General features: G+C 46.8%; 4 protein-coding genes across 5 annotated transcripts; 1 reads left to right on the top strand and 3 right to left on the bottom strand.

The window, feature by feature from the left end:
• Nucleotides 1-1464: 1464 nt before the first annotated feature.
• LOC6607857 (V-type proton ATPase 16 kDa proteolipid subunit) lies at nucleotides 1465-8238 on the bottom strand. 2 transcript variants are annotated; one of them, XM_002032575.2, is made up of 4 exons: nucleotides 8135-8238; nucleotides 7181-7291; nucleotides 2885-3074; nucleotides 1465-2824 (listed from the first exon to the last, which is right to left on the bottom strand). In XM_002032575.2, the coding sequence occupies exons 2-4, from the start codon at nucleotides 7263-7265 to the stop codon at nucleotides 2620-2622; spliced, it is 480 nt and encodes a 159-aa protein (XP_002032611.1). In that variant the 5' UTR covers nucleotides 7266-7291; nucleotides 8135-8238; the 3' UTR covers nucleotides 1465-2619. The 2 variants fall into 2 exon arrangements, with proteins under 2 accessions (XP_002032611.1, XP_032572237.1); XM_032716346.1 differs by lacking the exon at nucleotides 8135-8238 and adding an exon at nucleotides 7475-7556.
• Nucleotides 8239-8752: 514 nt separating this feature from the next.
• LOC6607858 (heat shock protein 75 kDa, mitochondrial) lies at nucleotides 8753-11180 on the bottom strand. The gene is made up of 3 exons (XM_002032576.2): nucleotides 10962-11180; nucleotides 9118-10885; nucleotides 8753-9055 (listed from the first exon to the last, which is right to left on the bottom strand). Exons 1-3 carry the CDS (start codon nucleotides 11092-11094, stop codon nucleotides 8881-8883), a joined length of 2076 nt encoding a protein of 691 aa, XP_002032612.1. The 5' UTR covers nucleotides 11095-11180; the 3' UTR covers nucleotides 8753-8880.
• A 426-nt stretch (nucleotides 11181-11606) lies between these two features.
• Nucleotides 11607-17487, top strand: LOC6607859 (AT-rich interactive domain-containing protein 2). Its single transcript, XM_002032577.2, has 4 exons — nucleotides 11607-12013; nucleotides 12079-13094; nucleotides 13221-16036; nucleotides 16420-17487. The coding sequence occupies exons 1-4, from the start codon at nucleotides 11772-11774 to the stop codon at nucleotides 17422-17424; spliced, it is 5079 nt and encodes a 1692-aa protein (XP_002032613.1). The 5' UTR covers nucleotides 11607-11771; the 3' UTR covers nucleotides 17425-17487.
• Nucleotides 17488-17541: 54 nt separating this feature from the next.
• On the bottom strand, nucleotides 17542-20158 carry LOC6607860 (senecionine N-oxygenase). Its single transcript, XM_002032578.2, has 6 exons — nucleotides 20026-20158; nucleotides 19796-19958; nucleotides 19548-19737; nucleotides 19266-19437; nucleotides 18116-18654; nucleotides 17542-18024 (listed from the first exon to the last, which is right to left on the bottom strand). The coding sequence occupies exons 1-6, from the start codon at nucleotides 20069-20071 to the stop codon at nucleotides 17845-17847; spliced, it is 1290 nt and encodes a 429-aa protein (XP_002032614.1). The 5' UTR covers nucleotides 20072-20158; the 3' UTR covers nucleotides 17542-17844.
• Nucleotides 20159-20960: the final 802 nt, after the last annotated feature.

Raw genomic sequence — 20960 nt, forward strand, 5'->3', positions numbered from 1 at the left:
CTCCTTTATAGTATAAATTTTCTTGATCAGGATCACTATCCTAGGTTATTTGGCCATGCCCATCTGTTTGTCCGTATGAATGCCCGTAAACACTAAAATTTTGGGATTAAGTATGTGACTTGGCGATCCTTATCAAGATATATAAACTTAATGATGCTGTCAATACAAACGGACACAGACAGGCGGACAAACATTGTTTAACTCTACTTGTGACCGTAAAATGATACACCTTATGGGGTCAGAAGAGATTCCTTCGAACATTTTCCCAGGATTGAGTAATAATAGCATTAATAAAGCTGATTCTCAAATACTTCATGAGCGCTTTTTATTATTTTTCTGAGCCCACAGAATAAATGAACCAAGGCCGTTGATAAACCCTCCCATAAAAAATACACTTTTTTTTTTGGAAATTAGAAATTACAATTTATTTCATACAATGTCTGTTGTTGATGGTTGTTTACTTGCTTTATAAGTTGTTTCGAATACACAGTTACAGTTTTTAAAACCTCACCATTGGATACATGTATATGTTGTGGGTGCATGCAACTTAAACAAATAACAATATGAATTCGTGACACAATTGTTGGGGGTACGCGTAACAATAATAAACGGACTATTCAACACTTGCTCCGTGAGTTCCTTAAGCTTAAGCTAGCAATCGAGTTAATTAGTTTCCCCCACCGTCTTCCGATGGGAACGTAACACTGACGCTGCATCATTCGGTGTCGGATGGGGGAATCTGTGATTGACAGGCAACGTCACATGCTTATATACAATTGCTGATTGATTGTGAGCACAAGTGGTTTATGCAGGTGTGTTTTGTGCATTTCTGTTGTGGTCGCTACCTTGTGGGGATCGGGAGGTGTGCGCAAGCAGAGCGATTCGGGTCCCGAGAATTCAGCGCCTCCGCACAGGTTGAGCTCCTCCGCATTCTCAGCATCACGAATGCATCGGCGTCCAACGGGCGGTGGAATGTGCATCCTCCTCGGGACCGGGTCGTTCGGCTTGCGTGGCTCCCCTACAAATTAATTGTTATTTGCCTAATGCCACTATACATGTTGATCGGGTGTTGTTGGGTTCGGTTCCGAAGTTGCTGCTTATAACTTCTAATTTGTTGGGATTTTACAATTTTTTTTGTTGGATTTTTCTGGTAGATTTCGTGTTGCTAATGCGGTTGTTGTTGGTATGAGTTTCATTTGCAACATTCGTCTACGGTTTTTGGGTTCTGCTTGCACGACTTTTGTTGTGGGTATTCTTGTTTGTTGGTTTATAATTTTGCTACTACAATTTCTTGTTAATATTTTATACATAATATATATTTATATATATAATATTTTCTTTACTATACAATAACAGCGGAAAAATTGTGTGTTGTGGTTGTTGATTTGCAGTATTTTTTAGTTTGTCGCATTACATTCATTCACTTGATTTGTATTGTTTCGTACGTTTTATAACAACTATCTCGTGTTAATATGTATAATTGTTTATGATTTCTTGTTCTCGTTTATATATATATATATATTCTGTATATATTATGTATATCAATACCGTAATTGTTTGCATTACCATCTGTTCTTATCACAAAAAATCATAATTATATATATAATTTATTATTATTAATTTTTAATATATTATTCTTAGAATTGAACAATAATTAAAAATAAACATAGGACTTAGTTACATTTTGTATGTGTGTGTGTTGGTTTTGTGTGTGTGTGTGTGTGTGTGTGAATGATTGCATGTAGTTGGTTTTCGCAGTTGACGATAAAGTATTGCCAAGCGTCCGCTTGCCGTCCGACATCCAGAGACACCACTGTACTGGGCTTCCGCCCCTCCCACCAAAGTTGGGGGCGGGGCGCGCCCAAACAGCGGCAATCGGACGCGAGCGGTACGTTGCCGCACCGGATGGCATCGGGCGGTAGCATTGATGTTGTGGTTGCTGCTTGTTTGTTTGTTGTTTTGGCCCTTTCGCTAAATTTGTTGATCTGAATTGGTTGCAGCCGCGTCAGGCTCAATGCAAATGTACAAAGTTTCTTCTGACAATTGTTGGTTGTTGATTTCTTTACAATTTTTTCTTTTTGTTTAACGAACTTTACATATACACTAAACATTATTTAATAATAATAATGGAAAAAACAAATAACAAAGAGCACACAAAATTGTGGAGCGCAAAATAAAAAGTAAAAGAGCAGGATTTCTTGATATAGCAAAAAACATAATTATTACATCTTTATGAACTTAATTGCAAATTGTTTTCCTCGTGTTTAAGACTGATTTTGAACGGAAAATAACTAAGCTAAACCACGCGCCAGCAAATCGAGGTAAACTGAGCAACAGGTGCAAATCGGCGGCCACCAATGGGCAGTGCGTGGCGGAGATCCTGCAGTCCGGCAGGACTGGTTTTGGTTGTTCTCCCTATGTACAAACGGTCCACGCCGGGCTTGCACCGCACACGCACTGTTGTGGTTTTGCTTGTTGGAAGTTGCATGTTGCACGTTGCTCGTTGGCTTGACACAATTTTACCTGCTCCTCTTGAAGCTGCCGCTGATGTTGATGTGGCTGCTGTTGACTGCTGGGCGCCGTTTGTCTATCTGTTGTTGTGTGTTTGCATTGATTGATTTATTTCGTGTACAGGTAAATGGCGACAATCAAGCCGTAGAGACCCAACACTTCAGCGAAAATGAGAATCAGGATCATGCCCACGAACAGTCTAGGCTGCTGTGCTGTGCCACGGACACCGGCGTCTCCCACAATGCCGATCGCAAAACCAGCTGCCAGGCCAGAGAAGCCCACCGCCAGACCGGCTCCCAAGTGAATGAAGCCCCTGGACATTGACATAGTTAGTAAGTTGAATCGTACATGGTAGTAGTCAATCGATAATTACCTGTATAGTGAGTACTTTGAGGGCTCTTCCAGCGCGCCGGCGATAAGCACAGCCACCACCAGACCGTAAATGGCAATGATACCCGCCATGACCACAGGAATGATGGATTTCATGATCAGTTCAGGCCGCATCACTGACATGGCAGCAATACCGGTACCAGACTTAGCAGTGCCATAAGCAGCGCCCAGGGCTGAATAAGAAAATCAAATACATAACAATTAGTTTTGGGAAAGCTTTTCGATCACAAACATATTAATGTGGCAATTTTCTAGTAATTTGACCCAGGATTTATCCCATATCTACATCTAAATACAATGTCAAGGAATATTTCTTATATGCATAAGTTACAAACTTAAAGGGTATTAATTAAAACATGTACAAATCGCCCATTGCCATAGTATACAAGCCATATTTAACCTCAAGCGCGATTCTCTAATTATGCCAGAACATTTAACATTATGATGTAACTCTTCAATTTGTCAGCCATTCCAGCGCTGGCCAACCGAATAAGTTTGGATACCCTTGCTCCAACTTTGGCCGCGGGCGTAACAGTTCGCAGTCACATGATCGCTTTTAACTGACGTTGTTTGTTTCATAAAAAAAAAACCCAAAGTCCCCGCACCCGCAAAAGTGCCACTCATCGCCCAGAGTTGAGTTTCAGCTGGAGAGCAATAAAACTCGCTCCGCTCACATTCCAAATCGCCTCTCCCTGCAAATCGGCGGGTTTTATTACTCGCTCTCTCGAAAAGTCGGGCAAATATTGATAAGGCCGAGCTGAAGTACATAGTATAAACGACAGGTTTCCGAGGGGGGGCAGCTGGACTAGGATCGGTGTCTATGGAGCAGGCAGGTGGGCAGGGTAACCCAGTGGCGAGAGATTCAACTTATTTTGTGTATCGATGGGGCATTAATTGAAGTACAAAACCAGTTTCATGTGACGGTCAACTGAACGTCAGTGTGTTCGTGAGAGACTAATAAATCGAATTAAGCCGCACGCACACCACCAACTCAGCTAAGTGTCAGATATATGGGTGTATTCAAAGCTGGCGGAGCGGGAGAGCAGATATCCACCGAGTCATGTGATTCGATGTTAATTACTTACTTTCCGCCTCGAGCCAAGAATTGCTGGTATTCGATTTGGAAGACATCAGCGCACTTCTGGAACACGTAAAGCGCACCGCCGAATCGAATCTTCCAATAATCACCATAACTTATGGACTGTTCTGCTCTTGATCAATGTGGGCTGCCGACTATCTACGTCACTAAACAGGAAAATCATGGGAAATTCCCATGATAAAAACCAGAATGAACTTGAACAAGCAATTGGTTAGAGCCACAAGAGATATATCTAGGCGCCTAGCACCAGCACACAGAAATCTATGAGGTCGAGGTTGTCGTCACAAAAGCACGAACACATCCTCAAAAAAGCAGATTCCTCTCAAGCACAAGTACAGAAATATTCTGGTGCGTTTGTGGCCCGTATTGCGTGAAATGGCATTAACATTATAAACATTTATTCAGCATTGAAAGCCTAACATAGGCTGTTGACCCAGTGCTTTCTCCGATTGCTTACACCACGTGGTTTTCCTAGACTATATGCACAAGTAAACGGATAGCTATCATATGATAAGTAGGAAAAAATTCTTTGGCATAAGGTTTCTTTCAAAACACAACAGAAAAGTGGAACTCATCGTTTAGAATTTCCGTACTATTTGTTTATATCGTTGTATTGGCTGCTGTGCCATTGATGCTTTTTCGGCATTATTGGCGACGCATTCAAATCACAGAAATTATTTCAAAGTACCGAAATGGCAGTGACTTGTTTCGCCTTTTAACTGCCTGTAGAGCTGCTGTGCATTTTAAGTTACCGCACACAAACCGGTACAAGGCATTTATCAAGAAACAGACGGCATCGCAGACGCTTCTGTGGGCGTTGAAATTTAAACAATATAGCACATAATCGGCCGAAAGAGGAAGAGAACAACAACAAATGCCAGCACATCCGAAGATAATTATAAAACGGGGAGATAGCAAGAGACTGTGGCTGGCAAAAAACACAGCACCGAAGAAAAAAACCCATCGAAGGCGTCACAGTTGAGTGCAGAGTGCACAATCAGAGAGCAGAAATCAAAGGGAACTGCGAGCGATGCAAATAGTGGCGAGCTTTTTGGATGAGACAGGTTGTAGTCAGAAATAAGTGCACGTCGGACAAATGTGTAGCGCTGCAGGTGTGTTTGTTTTTCTAATCTCTCCTGCGAGCGAGAAGAATTTGAACGGGAAACGGAAAATAAGATAAGATAAGCGCCCACTGTATTCTAGGCTGTACCATGGAAACAGGGTGTATAGTATGCTTAGCCGTTCATTGATTAAAATGCAATACGAATGAAAGGCATGAGCTCACACATACAGCAGCATCCCAGTTGCCGAGTCAATGTGTGCGCTCGTTAAAGTCGGGGATTACAATGGTGGGGCCTGGCCAGTGTGGCATGTGCCGATATGATGAAAATTCATCACATGTGGCAGCAAATTATGCGTTAGCATAACCGCCTTTACATAATTTACTAGCCCAACTACCATTCTATGTATATCTGCTCCTATTGCCGCTACTGCGATTGCGCAGGCAAACGTGCGAGTGTGTGCGTCCTCGAGTGTGCTGCAGGAGCTGAATGTCATTGTGTGAAGGATTTTCGTGGCATTTGGGTATTTTTAGACCACTGCGAAGCAAGGATGTGGGCCAGCATTCCAAGTGGCGGCAAGTGCTGATAAAGCGCAGCTGAAAGCAACGCCCATTGTTCGCAGTGCAGTGACTCAGTCGTCGCATCTATCATCGAAAAAGACAAATGCATTTGCCAGCTGAAAGAGAGTGAGAGCTGGAGAGATAAGTAACTGGAACTCTCATTCGTCGGCACTCATGTGATCGTCAAGCGGCGTTGCCAGATCAGCAGGCCAGTTAGCGCTGATAAAAGCTGGAAATTGATTTATGCTGTTGACTCTAATTGCATAAGCAGTCTTTAACTCAGATAACTTTACTCATTGGGTGATGATAATGGGCCAGGTAAACATCATAGGAAACCTCATTGCTTACTATCAAATTAAAATGTCGGGTGTAGGGTTTTTTAGCGCAAATCACAAGACATTACAGGGTAACATGACATAAGAATTGCGTCACAATTCGATGGAAAGCGGTGTGGGGGTAGCCTAAACTGGGCTCTCATAAGCAGCAGCGCGTGCTCGCTGTTCTTTTCATATAATGCCTTAAGTTCGTCTTGCGACAATCGCTTGGGAACTTGCTATCTTATCATGGCCAACTGAATTGGTAAATAAGCCACTTATCAGTAAGGTAACTGAGAATGAGTGGTCTTGATAAGCCACTGAAAAGATCGTCAGCTAACCATGTGATGTGGGCTAAAAAGTCGATTGATCATGCACCCAACGATTTGGGCATGTGATTACCGACGATCATTTACATTGGGTCATAAGTTGTCTGCTAATTGGGCTTGAGAAGATATCGATAGGAATGTACTTTCGCACAAAAATATGTTGTCCTTTATATGGATTTCTTTGGCATGCGATTCCCGACAACGAATTATAGAACAATAAATATTGAATCATAAGTTGCCAGTTAATTGGGCTTACAAAGAGGAAAAGCGAGGGTTTTATGTTCTTCTATACGGTTTCTAGTCCATTGTTTGCCCAAGCTCTAACCAATAAGATGAACAGAAAAAACTTTAATATGGCAACACTTCCCCACGGTCTTGTGACTGTTGTGAGAAAAGGAAAGCGCGCTTCATAAACTTCACCAAAAACAGTAACTTTGCTCGCTCTCACACACACACGCTCAATGGCATCGAGTCCGAGAGAGTGCGCAGCGCTCATGAGAGCGATGCGCTCACATGAGTGTGTATGAGTAATGCCGTTTTTAGCATGTTGAAAAAGCGAAATTTCTTTTTTCAACTTGGCCACTGCGAAATTAAAATTGCTAATTCTTTACGTTGTAAAAAAGGGGGAATACTATTCGTTTCAAAATCGAGTTTGCCGATCCAAAGAGTTTTGGATATTCTGCTTGTCACGCGCAGGCATATGAGCACCTTGATCCCTATGTGTGAGTAAGCCCGTGTCCGTACACCGTTTTCGTACACTTGCCGCTATTTCCCGTTACTACCACCTACAGAAGCCCGTACGCCCACACGCTTATCCCCGCATTTGCTCTTCTTCTTCTACCTTTTACGCCACACAAATGTTCGATTTTTCACAGCACGGGCATGGCATCCTTATTCTAGTCAGATTCTAACTTACCCGAGAAGATGATGGCGGAGGCTGCTCCCATAACTCCGAAGAAGGGGCCATAGATGGGGTTGTCGCTGCTCACTTCAGAAGACATTTTGCTTTGTTTGTGTGTTTTTTAGGCTACAAATGATCAAAAATCGAAATTTTAGTTCGTTTTGCTGCTGCTGTGGTGATTGCACTATAGTTTTTGTTCGGCGTTTTGCACGGCTGAATCTGAATGTTATGCGCGCTCGTTATATGTATGCGTTGCTTCAAGTCGAAACAAAGTATTTTTATTATATGTACAATATATGTGCTATATACGTGGGGTTTTACGCTGCTCTGCGGCCAATGCTGCTGCGACGACGAACGAATTGCGAGTGGCCGCTCACGGCATATTCTTAAATATACTTTTTAATCGCGAGTGGGCATGTCGGAGCGAGTAGCCAACGACGAAAACTGGGAGAGAGCAGCTAGAGAGAGTGAGAATGAGCGAGAGGCCACTCGTCGGATTATTGAACTGCGCTTGTGTGGAGTGTGACCTGTGTGTATGTGCGTGCTGTCATGTGCTTGTGTGCGCTCGAGAGTGAGCGCATGACAGAACGGGCACACATCACGGATAGTAAGTCCAATTGGCAATGACAACGGTCTGGAAAATTACACACGTACACACAGTTGTTAAAAACCTGGTTTTCCAGGCTGAAAATGAAAACGGCAATTTGTGCACGTTCTGAAGATGCCTGTGCTCCTTGTCCATTTCCCATTGCTCAACGCGGAAAACGCACACTCACGAGGAATCTCATTGCCATTGGCTTGCCTGTGTGTGTGTGCATGTCGTGGCAGAAAATATTGTACAATTTTTTTTCTGTTTGAACTCTGTTCAAATTGAAGTTGTCGCAGCAGCATGTTTTATCGCAGGCCCGAAACTTTTCCGCAGGGCTAGCCTCACATGACCGCCTATCTTTTGACTGCTTTTTCACTCACGTGATTAGAAATCTAATTAAAAGCAATTCGCTGCTCTGTGGCCTTTTCGGGTTACTGCTGGCTGCTGCTTAAAAGCGCGGATCGGATACTGAACACCAACGAGTTATTTTGCTTTGCTTTTATAAACGTTAGTCACGGGGCGGATTTTCGGCGATAGTTTGAGCCAGCGTTGCCACGTGGTGGAAGACAAAATGCACTAACAATGTTCCCACTAAAGCCAAGACAATTGAACCATTGCTTTCACACCGAACACCGAAAGAATGCACGCAATTGAAAAGCATAAGCACATCAAAATTAATATTTTATATTTCTGATAGCTTGGTCAATTTTTCCATGAACTTGTATGGAAAATATATATTTGTACCATAGAAAAATTCAATTGCTCGAACTAAATGGGCCCAAGAAAGGTTTACCTTTTATCAAAATAGCTCACAAAATGTTTTTTTTTTAGTATAATGTAACAATTTCTTATTTTATTTACACTATTTTAGAAATAGCGGTTTTTATGGAGCTTTTCAACAAAGAATACATTTATGAAAAAACACTTTGTATAAAATGTCATTTTTGTGCACACTAAGTTGAAAAAAAACCCGAAGAAATTATATTCCTCTTAATTTCTGGAATTAAAATATTTAAAACGTTTAATTATACATATTTAAAACTATTTCAACACGTTTTATCAAATTAATTATAGAAATTAATATTACATAGTCGGTAGATCTACACTGTTCCTTTTACGGCGCACTCTAATATTTCTCCAGGGCCCGCGAAAGCAGAGTATTCATGTTGGTTAGCAGCATGCGGGGATCCTCAGCCAAACCGGCGCCCACCATTGCGTTTGCGAAGAGCTGCTTGGCGATAAGTTGGGCCAGATCCTTGTCGCTCTCACGAAGCTTGTTAAGCTTCTTGATGATGGGGTGCCTAAGGTCAGGAAAAATGCAAAATAAGAAAGCAACGAAAGGAAGGTGACCAGCAGGACTCACTTTGGGTTTATCTCCAGTTCTGGTTGAAGCAGGGCAAATCGATTCTGTTCTGGGACCTGGTGACTCTGGGTGCGAATAAAGTGGCGAGCGGCTGCCATTTCCTCCACAGTGATTACACAGGGATGGGTGTCTAGACGAGTGGTGGCTTTTACTTTAATAACCTGCCCCTTGAGCTCCTCCTCCAACCAAGGAATCAAAGCGTCGAGTTCTGAGCGCAGCAGACTGCCCTCGCCAAAGTCGGCGGTCGTTGTTGTCTCCTTGGACTCTTCGCGCATCTCCTTCTCCACGGATAAGAGTTTTTTGCTTTTGAACTTGCCCAGCTGCATGAGCACCAGCTCATCATAGGGTTCGTAACAGAAGAGCACCAGCTCGTTGCGCTTCTTCAGACTCTCGTAGTAGGGCGAGGACTCGGCAAGAACGCGGTTGGGTGCTGCTAAGTAGTAAATATTCTGCTGTTCTGCGGGAACGGCGTTGTAGTACTCCTCCAGCGACATGCGCCCACTGGCGGTCTCCGACTTGGAGGATTCAAAACGCAGAAGTTTAGCGATTTCTTCTTTTTCGGAGGCGTCGCTGGAGGTTACAATTCCCTCCTTCAGGAAGAGCCCATAGTCGCGGTAGAAGGCCTCGTACTCCTCTGGCTGCTTCTTGGAGCGCTCTTGCAGGAAACGGATCACGCGGGTGGAAATCACACTGGACAGTTTGCGAATCAGGCTGCTGTTCTGGAGCAGCTCGCGACTCAGGTTGAGTGGAATGTCCTCAGAGTCGACAACACCCTTTACAAAGCGCAGCCACTTGGGCAGCAGATGCTCTGTCTTGGACTGAATAAGCACCTTTCGGGTGTAGAGAGCCACACCGGTGTTTCCGTCCCGAGACATCTCGAACAAACCAGGCTTTCCCTCGGGGAAGTACAGCAGCGCATGGATGCTCAAGGGTACGTCAGCATTGTAGTGTAGGGTGAAGCGCGGGACATCAAAGCTATTGCTAATGAACCGATAGAAGTCATGGTGCTGCTCCTTGCTGATGCTTTGAGGCTCAAGAAGCCACAGAGGCTTGATCTCATTGGCCTGCTTTCCGTTTAGCAAGATGGGTGAGCCCACAAAGTTGCTGTATTTCTTGATCACCGCCTTGATCCTCTCTTCGTCCGCATATTCACGGCAATCGGTCTTTAAATGAAGCACGATTCGCGTTCCCAACTCAACGTCAGGCACCTCCTCGATCTCGTAGGTTCCACTGCCATCCGTGGACCAACGCAGTCCGGGAGCATCAGGCACAGCCGCCCTCGTGAACACCTCTACCTTGTTGGCGACAATGAAGGAAGAGTAAAAGCCCACGCCGAACTGACCAATAATGTTCGAGGATGCCTCCGAGCTGGCTCCCTGCTGGGTCTCCTTCATCTGCTCCAAGAACTTCTTTGATCCGCTGCGTGCGATAGTGCCCAGGTTACTGACCAGCTCCTCCTTGGTCATGCCGATGCCCGTGTCCTGGATGATTAGCTGCATCAGTGGCTTGTCGGTGGTGATACGAATCTCCAGAGGCCGGTCCTTTCCAGTCAGATTCTCGCCTCCAGCACTCAACGAGGTGTACCGAAATTTCTCTAGCGCATCGCTTGCATTCGAAATAAGCTCGCGCACAAAGACCTCGTGGTCGGAGTATAACGAACGAGCCACAATGTCCAGTAGCTGGCGCGTCTCTGCCTGGAACTCATGCTTGTCCACCACTGTCCCCGATGCCTGCTTGGTCTCAGTGGAGTAGCGACGGAGCGAGAGAGCTGCAAGTGGAAAGATAAGTGTTATATAAACATTAGAATCCCTCCGGGGAGCCAGTTGCTCGAATGTAGGGCTTACCACCCGGCGAATGCTGCGATCCAAGGGCGATATTGAACGCTGCTGGGGCGGATCGGTGACTCTGCCTCAACACTTGGGCACAGCGACCGAGGCGGCACGCCTGGCCCAGTACTCCCATCGCACGCACTGACATCTCTTTGTTTTAATGTTTTGTCCAACTTAAATGTTACCCAACTACGAAGTTTGTTCCAGCGCACATGTGTGCACAGTGTAGCCAAACCAATCGATTGTAAGTATTCGATATTAGTAAACTAGTAGTTAGTTTTTTTTTATCCAAATTTCTGGGCTCTAATGAGTTTTGGCCTTAAATGCTTAATTCGTTTCAATAAGAGTTACTAAATGTAATGCAAAGTTCAGTTTCATAACATTATTCAGCTTAAAACTGAAGCAAACTGGCAGCTTACTAGTTCTTTAAAGATTTCAATCAGCAAGAGAGAGAGATATGTTTCAACTTTGAACCACCAACGGTAAATTCGGATGGAGTTAAGAACAGATTACGTTTCATTATTGAGCCAATGTAGATTTGATGCTGTTTTTGGAGTTATGAAAAGAAGACAGTAAATAAAATAAAATATGAATATAAATAAATATAAAATACATTAATGAAAGACATCGATACTTCATATCGATATACGGGCCAATTGTTGACGGCCCTGCTAGTGAATGCAACTCTGCTGTACCGCGTCAGCGTCGCGTTGTAATTTTTGTTGAATTTTTTAAATAATTTTAATTAGCATCTGCGTGTCTTACTATTAGAATATCATGTGTTAAGTGTTTCCCATCCAAGCCACCACACAAAAAGATCCAATCATGAGCGCCACTACCATCGACAACGTACGGGTGCTGCTTCAGTCGCTGCCTGCTGCCGCCGTAAACAGCGCCACTCAGCCGGGCGATCCACAGACGCCGGGCAAGATTGCGGCCCCGGTGACTCCGCTTCGCGCCAAGAATCCCGCCCAGTTACAGATCATGCCGGAGAAGGTCGAGGAGATGCCGGCGTCACCTCCGGAGGAGTTCTGGAGGGACCTGCAGCAGTTTCACGAACGACGCGGGTGAGTTTGACACGGCTCCTCTGTATTTTGAGATGCCCTGACCCACTTTCCCTCTGCCCAAACAGCACTCCATTGACACAGCCCGCCAGGATAAGCGGTAAGCATGTCGACCTGTACAAGCTGTACAACGAGGTAACCGAACGAGGCGGCTTTAATAAGGTGACCATGCGGGACGAGTGGGACGAGGTGTACAGCGCCATGGATACATTGCGGGAGCGCTGCGTTAACGGAACGGCTAGTATCAAGCACATCTACAGACGCTATCTGGACAAGTACGAACGGTTGAACTTCTTTGGCGAGGATCCAGACAAGATGGAGGCTCTGGAGGCGGCTATTGAGAACGTAGAAATGGGCGGTGGACGCTCGCGATCTCGTTTTTTGTCTGGCGCCGGTGGTGGCCTAGGCAGCATCTTTGGTTCAGCGCACTCTACGTTGCCGGCGGTGCCAATGGCCTACAACCAGCGCCAGCACTCTGTTAATGTGGAACGCCGCCGACAGTACAAGATGTCCACGCAGCTGCACCGACACAGCAGCTACGAGAAGCTGCTGTTGTCTCTGCTTTCCCCCCTGCCCAATGAGCAGGACTTCGCCATTAACGTGTGCACACTTATGGCCAACGAGGCGCGCCACACCCTACAGTTGTCCGAGTGCCCCAAACTGCTTGATGTGCTGCTTGCTCACCTCGGCGTCTACGCTGACTTCACAATGCGCCAGTTGTTCCAGCACATTTACGCCGAGGTTCGACACCACTCGCAGCTCAGTTTCTGGCGCGACCTGCTGCACGACAAGCCACAGGTCCTAGAGCTCTACACTGATGAGCAGGCTTGGGTGGACAACGGTCTGATAAGCAAGGAGGACGGTGAGAACTCTGACGCTCGAAGTGAACTACTGGCGGCCTGCGACGAGTTGCACTTCCTTAATCTGCGCCGGAGTAACGGGACTGATGAGCGCATGGGACAGCGAGTACTTCAGATTGTCCAGCTAGTCCGTACACTCAGCTTTCATCAGGAGAATCATGCACTCCTGGCTTCCAACCGCACTTTGTGGCGTTATTTGGTCATGGGAGCAAATGTACGATGGAGTAAGTATAACGCTTTGAATGTACGAAGTAACAAGGTGCTATCCTAAATGCCCTGCAAGGAAATTTACTATTGTATTCTTTATCAATTTAAAAGAAAATAACTGAAACACGTTTCGCTTGTTCTAGGCAACATCCACATCCAGGCCCTCGAGACCGCTGGAAACCTGGCTCAACAATTCGAGCTGCTAGACCCCAACACTGACGAGCTGTCGCGGAATCTTTTAGCCACCCTCTGCGAGGGTATTGACTCAAACGACCGCGCGGTGATCATGAGCTGTCTGGAAATACTCTACAAGTTGTGCGGCCGAGAGGGCAATTCGCAGCACATCAATCGTTGCCTTGGCCTGGACTTTTACCAGCGAGCCATGTTGCTCCTCTCGCTTACCGACGTCATGATGATTATCTTTACGCTGGAGGCAGTTTACGCACTAAGTGGTCTTGGCGCTCGGCCATGTTCGATGCTGATGCAAGTACGTGGCCTAATAGATTTGCTGGTGACCCTTATTACAGTGGAGGCTCAGTCATATGGCACAGGCGGTTGCATACTGATGCGTGTGGTAGAGGTTTTCCCTGGAAACATGGCTGCCTCGCTGGCTCAGAACATGCCCGCCATTCATGCTCCAGGTGCCACTTCCCTGACTACACTTCCAACATCGCTGCAAGTAGCTGTTAAACCGCCAGCAGTTTTGCCCACGCCTACGCCCGCCCAGACGCAAGTGCTTCTGCCTCACGGAGAGCAAACGCCCTTGGTTACAGGTCTTCCCGGTCTGCCAATGCCCAGTCTGCCACAGGTTAATTTGCCTGTACCCAGTCTGCCGCAGGTACAATTGCCACCAATCGCTGCCACCGTTACCCTTCCCAGTCTGCCCTCCGCCTCCCAGAGTTTTACACACGAAGATGAACAGTACGCGCTGGCTTGGCTGGGAGCGACGTATGAACGGGCTGGGCACGGTAACGATCTCCGTGTGGAACAAGCGGAACTATACAGAATATATTTATCGCATTGCCAGAAGGCGGGTAAGCTTTCAGTGGTTAATCACATGCAGTTTCCTCGTCTAGTGCGGCTTATATTTAACCAGTCGGTGGGACCAGTAATTGTACGGCACCTGGACGGAATAGAGCTGCCTGGGACGTACTACGTAGGCATTAGGATGCGAGCTCAGCCGCTAGCCATGCAACAGAGACCCACCCCCAGCATTGTTCCCGTTAAAAAGGACACGCCAATATTGCCCAAGCAAACATCTAGTGATCCTATACAAACGGAAGTGGCGTCTGAGGAAAGCGTTTCTTCTGCAGTCACGCCACCCCCAAGCTCCTCGCTCATCAAAAGCTTGTTGGCCAACAAGGTAACTGAACGGCAACAGAAGCAGAAGGCCCAAGCTCAGACGCCGCAGCCGCCAGCCCTTGTGGCTACCACAGCTTCAGGCACAAATGCTACCCAGCCTATCAAGGTAACCTCAACAGCTATAAGCGCCTTCGTGAACAACCCGCTGATGCAGCACACACCGGTGAAGGTGGGTCAGACTACCATTAAACCGTTGCACCCCCAGATGGCCATCGAAAAAAAGCCAATCACTGACTCGGCCCCGCCACCTCTCGCTCCATTGAGTGGCGCAAACGTAGTGACGAAAGATGCCAGCGGGCGCACTCTCATCATTGCATCGGCAGCTGCCAAACGAAAATTAACCATTGACGAGGAGCAGAATAAGCGTCTGGCTTTAGATGCCGCTGCCAGCAGTTCCAGCAGCTCATCTTCTGGCGGCAAGGAAGAAGCCCAGGTGACTCCCTCGAAAAATGCAGCCAATCTCTATGCGGATCTGGCGGCATCCATTCTGGAGGATGAGGATATGGATGACGTTCCACCTCTGGCCAAACCAAGTCAGGATCAAAGCCAGCAGCAATCGCAACAGGCACAGCAGCTTCAACTCATTCCGGCTAAAGTGCAACCGACCCAACGTCAACTTGTTTTCCCCGGCAGCAATGTGGTTTCTCCAGCCCCGCATCCCCAACTGAAACTTGCCACCACGGCCACCATAAAGACGGATCAGGGCTTGCAAACTGTGCCGGTGATCCTGCAGCCCAAGACTGCAATGGATTCCACACCAGCTCCGCAGACGCAGTATGTTCTGGCCACCAATCAGCAAGGCCAGACGTATCTTGTGGCCCAGCAAACGCAGCCGACTATTCCGACATCCACGCAGTCGGCCCCACCCACTCTGCTGGTGACGCAAACACCGCAACAACAAACGAAGACCATAATAATCCTGCAGCAGCCAGGAGGAGTCTCTGCTGCGAACGTGGCTGGCACTCAGAAAATGATAATGACAACGGCGCAGGGGCAGCAGGTCCTGGTTACCACCACCACAGCTCCGCAACTGGCGCAACCGCGTACTTCTACCCCCCAGCAGCAAATCTTTATCGCACCCCAGCGACCAGTTCCGGCGTTGGGTGCTGGCCAAATGTCGCCATCACTGCTGTCGCAGCTTAACCAGATCCCGGCTACTATTAAGCTTCACCAGCCACAACCCCAGGCGCAGCTCGTTTCGCCGCAATTAGCACCCCAGCAGCGATTAGTTGCCGCTAAGCCGGGCGCTTCATTGCCCATTCCGCAGCTCCAGCAACATCAGTCTATCATCCAGCAACACATAATCTCGGGCCCATCCACTCCGACTTCCACAGTTGGCGGTACGGTTGGTGGGGAAAAGAGGCAGGTAATTCTTGGCGGAATCAAGGAGACCACGCTAATTACCCAGACGCCGACTACAGCGGCTCCCCTACAGCAAAGCCAGCTTAACTCGCAGACGATCATCACTCAGTCACCTGCCAGCACGGCTATCGTTGGAGGCGTTGCTCTTCAGCAGCAACAGCACATTCGATCTGTGTTGGACCAGCAGCAGCCGCATCATCCATCCATTATCCAACAGAAGATAACCATGCCGGCAGTAAGTAGGGAACTAGGGGCGAAATTAAACAATTATTTCTTTTTGAAATTATATGTACGATTATAAAAGGGTCATTGAAAACAGTATGTAACAGGTGGAAGAAAGCTAAAATTTGATATTAAGCATGCAGATTCTGGAGAAGCACACGCTGTACAAGATTGTATATGCCCATGCCCGTTCTAAATCCCATAAATCGCATCACATTCACATTCCCCATTTGTAAATGTCTTCATCGCATTTTCACCACTTAAGTGACGGGTTGGTTTTACAGGATCTCTTGTTTAAATAGGCAACAGATTTATGGTAAAAATAATTGAAGGCGTTAAAAGCTATTATTTTGAGTGATTTATGACTAAAACAAATATTTTAATATATTATTTTAGATTTCTGAAGTGACCAAACCGAAAATAGCACCTGTTCCAGTTCCACCAACAGTAACTCTCCTCGCAAAAAAGCCGGTGCAGCCACAGCCTGCGCAAGTGTCTAGCCCCAAGCCACCAGTCACCCAGGCTGTTGTGGTAACGACGTCAGGAACTAGTGATTCAACGGAAGGCGGCAAACCAGTTGTCTTAGCAACCAGTGAGGCCAAGCCAGCGGAATCAGAGGTAGTAGCACAGACGACAGTCCCACCTGCTGTCGTAACTACAGGTCCCAGCAGCAGTTCTTTGGTTGTCAGTCAGAGCGTCTACGCTGCTCCTGGCCCGAATGCCAACCCCTCGCCCTCTCCCATGCCCGTGGATGCAAATTGGTTGTACATCTGCGACTGGAGAAACTGTCCCCGCAAGAAATTCAAGTCTCTTAACGAGCTGCAGTACCACGTGTGCAGTGTCCACTGTCCGGATCACCTTGATTCTGACGCCGACATTTATTGTCAGTGGGGCAGCGGACCCAACTTCTGCGACAACAGAGCGCGCAAACGATACTCATTGATGACGCATCTGATTGACCGGCACCTGACCACGGAGAACTTGCGCGCCAGTGTGCAACGTCGCTTGGCAACTGGGATTCACAATGTGGCGCCAGCCCAGGCTCCCGTGACCATAGTGCGCAACGAGGGTCAGGCTCAACGATTGGCGGGAGGCGCTCCTAGTGGTTCACCTTCGGGTCCTGCTTCAGCGGTTCCAGTCGTTGGCAGCGCCGCAATGCAAGCTATGAACCGGCACACGTCTGATTACACGAACGCTAAAGAGCTGATGGACGAGAACGAGGGTCCAGTCACCAAGAGCATCCGTCTGACAGCGGCGCTCATTATACGCAACCTTGTCACCTACTCGTCTACGGCCAAGAGAAGCCTGAAACGCTATGAGTCACGCCTGGCCAATGTGGCCTTTAGCAATGTGGAGGCTAGCGGAGTGCTCTCCCACATCATGTACGAATTGAGTCAGTAGCTTCCTATCAATATGATTATTTAACTGACTTGTAAGAACGACACTAAAAAATGTGAAAACAAACCATACCTTGTTTGTCTAAATGATTCATACCATATTCCACCAAAATATAGGAGATTCGGGAGTAACATTTTAATTAGACTTCTACAATGTGAACGAGTCTTAGAACTAAAGAGACTAAAGAACTATGGTGGACATTATCAGATATAGTCCTGTTTAGCAAACAAACGTTTTGACTTAATTGTTCAAAACTTAATATGATTTACATTGTAAAAAACTTATAAAAATATTAATTAACACATCTGAGTTATAATCCGTTAAAAGAAACCGAACCGAAGACTCCGCTAAATCTTCGTGTACTACAGTGAAACATTTTTATCGCCTAACCTAAGATATTAGAATGGGATGAAATCAGTTTCATCATACAATAGCTTCTCCGTTCTTCAAAAAGTTTTCATCGTCTACAATCGTATACTTGTTGCTCCTGTACGTGTCCAATTCAAAAATGTACTTCTTGCCGCAGTCCTTCATCAGCTTGTGGATAACTGGCTTGATGTTCTCGATGCCCGCGATACTGGCCAGTTCATTGTAGTAGACAAACTGGAATGACAGATACAAGATTGTTTTATCTATGTTCTCTGCTTGTAAGCTAATAATTTCATTTCTTATACAGGGTATTGTGAACACTCACCTGTCGCTCGCCCATCTGATGTGCTTTATTCTGGTTGCGCACGCCGCAGCCCCACCGCTCTCCGATTTCCTGCTCCAGATCGGCGATCATCTGCTCCCGGGAGGGAAACTTCCGCTGGCCCGTGAAGAACTTCAGCGTGAAGCGCACCTGCATGTCGAAGATGTGGGTGGGAATCACGTTGAAGGGCAGGCCCACAAAGGCCATGGTCGGGTGGTTGATGTTGACGCAGTGCTTCCACAGTGGTTGCACGAAGTTGTCTATCACCTGGACACCCACATCGGTGCTGAGGCAGGGGAATGTGTACTTGTATCCGGTGCAGAACATCACGTGGTCAAAGCTCTCCGTGCTGCCGTCCGTAAAGACGGCTCCATCCTTGGTGAAGCGCTGCACGTCCGGTTTCTGCGTTACGTTGCCCATAAATGCTGTGTTTGGGGTCGTGGAAAGGTGGTGGCTTAGGAAGACCTGTTTGGCAGCCTCGCGAACATGGTTGGTGATGTCCATGCCACTGGGACCGGCGCCAATGATCAGCACACGCGCGTCTGTACGAAAAACGAGTTAGCCGATAAATACTTTGGTGCTAAATGGGTTTTTGCGCAGATAAGGTAAACGGAAGTGGTTTGACACGCTACTCAACGATCATGTATGATGTATCATGGTGGTCTCATGTGCTAAAGCTTCTATCATTTTTTAACACAAAAGTTTTGTGCAATACTACACCAAATGCAGTATTCTATTCTATACCAAGAGGTTTTCGATTTTAGTTAGTTCTTACTATAAAATTCCTGTTACGTGTGCACTGCTCTTAAAAACTATAATGGTTGGCTCTTCAGTGATGTGACTACATCTTCCCAAAGGACTCCCGATTTTCGTCTTACTTTTCTATCTACAATCTGATAAGTAGCGTTTTGAGATCTCCCACAGTGCTAGCTATCAGCAGTTAAGCACGTGCTAGAGGAGCTCGAAATTGGCACGGACCCACTACACTTATTATTATTATGTCACACAGCCGTCAACAACATTATCTGCAGTCGAGGGCCGAGTTGTTTATGGAAAAAACAAGAGTGGGACTCCGTCCAGACGGCGATGGAGGCGAAGTCCGAAGCTTTGGCCAGACTGATTTAAGATACAGACAGGAGCGCTCTAATCTTACCTTTAAACTTATCTGCCTTGCGGTAGAGGTGGCTGTGCATCTTCTTGCCCTCGAACAGATCTAATCCCTCGACTTCCGGGAGGTCCGGTTCCGTGTAGTGCCCGTTGCAGACATACACGAAGTCGTAGTAGATTGGGTCACAGGTATCCGTGCTGTGGTCCCATACGTAGACCTGGAAGTGATCGGAGAAGGCCCCGTGAGATCTATGAGTATTTTGCCAGTCGAACAAACAAGTCACAGTGATGGAAAACTGGTTTCAAAATACGTGACGTCGCTACCAACCTCCCAGTCGTCCAAGCGAGGACGCACTCTTATCACCTCGTGCTGGAGCTTGATGTGGGGCTTTAGCTTGAAGTGTTCCGCGTAGGAGCGCAGAAATTCCAGCACCTGGTTGGAGGTGATGAAGGACTCGGCGATGTCGTCGGGGTACGAGTAGTCCGGATAGCCCATGACCTCCTTCGGAAGATTTGTGCTGAAACCGAGTCGCAAATCAGAAATCTTCCAGCTCGATCATCTACTCGATCACCTACCGCAGGCCCTCGTACATGCTGCTGTGCACCTCGTCGTACTCGTTCTTGGGCATTTCCTCGGAGAAAATCCAAGTTCCCCCGATTTCGGTGCCGCGTTCGTAGGCCACCGCATCCAGACCCGCTTCCAGGGAGTTCTTCAGCGCGCACAACCCCGCTGTTCCAGCTGAAAAGAAAAACCAGATATGGCTACTAGTTTGTGGCACATATCTCTGGAAAGATTCGAGCATCACCTCCTATTACGCAAACGCGACGCTTGTCCACTGAAGTTTTGATCATTTTGGGATTCCCGATTGGTAGCGTATTTTTAAAGTTTCACTTTTCTGTAACACGTCTACTTCCGCGCCTGACCAACGACTAACTGAGGCGCTCGAGCTCCCAGCGATATAATAGACCCGGGAAGGCGTCACTATGTGCGCTACAGTCGAGTGTGCTGGGTTGTTTGCCGCTGATAAGTCGCTTCCCTCATCACGGCAATAACAAGCTGGCATGGGCCTGAGGAACACTAAGGGAAAGGAGAGTTCGCCAGGCGGTTTCATCCACCGACCCGTGCCTTATCACTCGCGGTTGCCGGTGACATAACAGAGACTCTGGCGACGGCATCGGCCGTTCTGTAAGCGTCTGGAATCCGCCGTCAGCCGACCGGGATTACAGTCAAGCACTCACTAAGCGAAACTTATGGGCTAGTCTTGCTGATTCGCGGAATATTTCGGAAGATTACTCGTTGATAGAAAATATATATGTTTACCAATTCCCAATACAACAAAGGAAATTTACAATGAGTCTAACCAATGGATGTGTTTCTAAAAGTTGTTCATGTCCAGGAATTACGACAATTGCCGCTGCTGGGCGGCATAGGAACCGATCCTCAGCTCCCACAAGGGGCTCACTGATAACGCTATCAATTGAGATTTGGTGGAGATTTACACCACCTAACCCGGAGCCACTGTGTCAGTTCAGTTTAACAGCCTATTTGAGCTTTTAATTATCAGCTAGCTGCCCCTCCAACACAGCGAACGCAAATGAATATCATCAGCGACTGGAATATAATTAATTTCATTCAATTACAAAAACTCTGCCGAGGGCAACAATGTTGCAGTGCGCAGTGAAGCCTACGGAAAAGTCTTTGCTGTGGGTGGTATACATATGTATGTAGCTGGTGGGTGGG

This window comes from Drosophila sechellia, chromosome 2R, assembly GCF_004382195.2.
Source record: "Drosophila sechellia strain sech25 chromosome 2R, ASM438219v1, whole genome shotgun sequence".
NCBI classification, from domain to species: Eukaryota; Metazoa; Arthropoda; class Insecta; order Diptera; family Drosophilidae; genus Drosophila; species Drosophila sechellia.

Excerpts from the sequence above, each read along its gene's own strand:
- LOC6607857 (XM_002032575.2), bottom strand. The coding sequence starts at position 7,265 with ATGTCTTCTGAAGTGAGCAGCGACAACCCCATCTATGGCCCCTTCTTC. Across the intron at positions 3,075-7,180 it reads CTCCGCCATCATCTTCTCGG|CCCTGGGCGCTGCTTATGGC; the intron begins GTAAGTTAGAAT and ends TTTCTTATTCAG. Across the intron at positions 2,825-2,884 it reads TCAAAGTACTCACTATACAG|GGGCTTCATTCACTTGGGAG; the intron begins GTAATTATCGAT and ends GTCAATGTCCAG.
- LOC6607858 (XM_002032576.2), bottom strand. The coding sequence starts at position 11,094 with ATGTCAGTGCGTGCGATGGGAGTACTGGGCCAGGCGTGCCGCCTCGGT. Across the intron at positions 10,886-10,961 it reads ATCGCAGCATTCGCCGGGTG|CTCTCTCGCTCCGTCGCTAC; the intron begins GTAAGCCCTACA and ends TTCCACTTGCAG. Across the intron at positions 9,056-9,117 it reads GAACTGGAGATAAACCCAAA|GCACCCCATCATCAAGAAGC; the intron begins GTGAGTCCTGCT and ends TCCTGACCTTAG.
- LOC6607859 (XM_002032577.2), top strand. The coding sequence starts at position 11,772 with ATGAGCGCCACTACCATCGACAACGTACGGGTGCTGCTTCAGTCGCTG. Across the intron at positions 12,014-12,078 it reads CAGTTTCACGAACGACGCGG|CACTCCATTGACACAGCCCG; the intron begins GTGAGTTTGACA and ends CTGCCCAAACAG. Across the intron at positions 13,095-13,220 it reads GGGAGCAAATGTACGATGGA|GCAACATCCACATCCAGGCC; the intron begins GTAAGTATAACG and ends CGCTTGTTCTAG.
- LOC6607860 (XM_002032578.2), bottom strand. The coding sequence starts at position 20,071 with ATGATCAAAACTTCAGTGGACAAGCGTCGCGTTTGCGTAATAGGAG. Across the intron at positions 19,738-19,795 it reads AGCATGTACGAGGGCCTGCG|CACAAATCTTCCGAAGGAGG; the intron begins GTAGGTGATCGA and ends ACTCGGTTTCAG. Across the intron at positions 18,655-19,265 it reads CAAGGCAGATAAGTTTAAAG|ACGCGCGTGTGCTGATCATT; the intron begins GTAAGATTAGAG and ends TTTTTCGTACAG.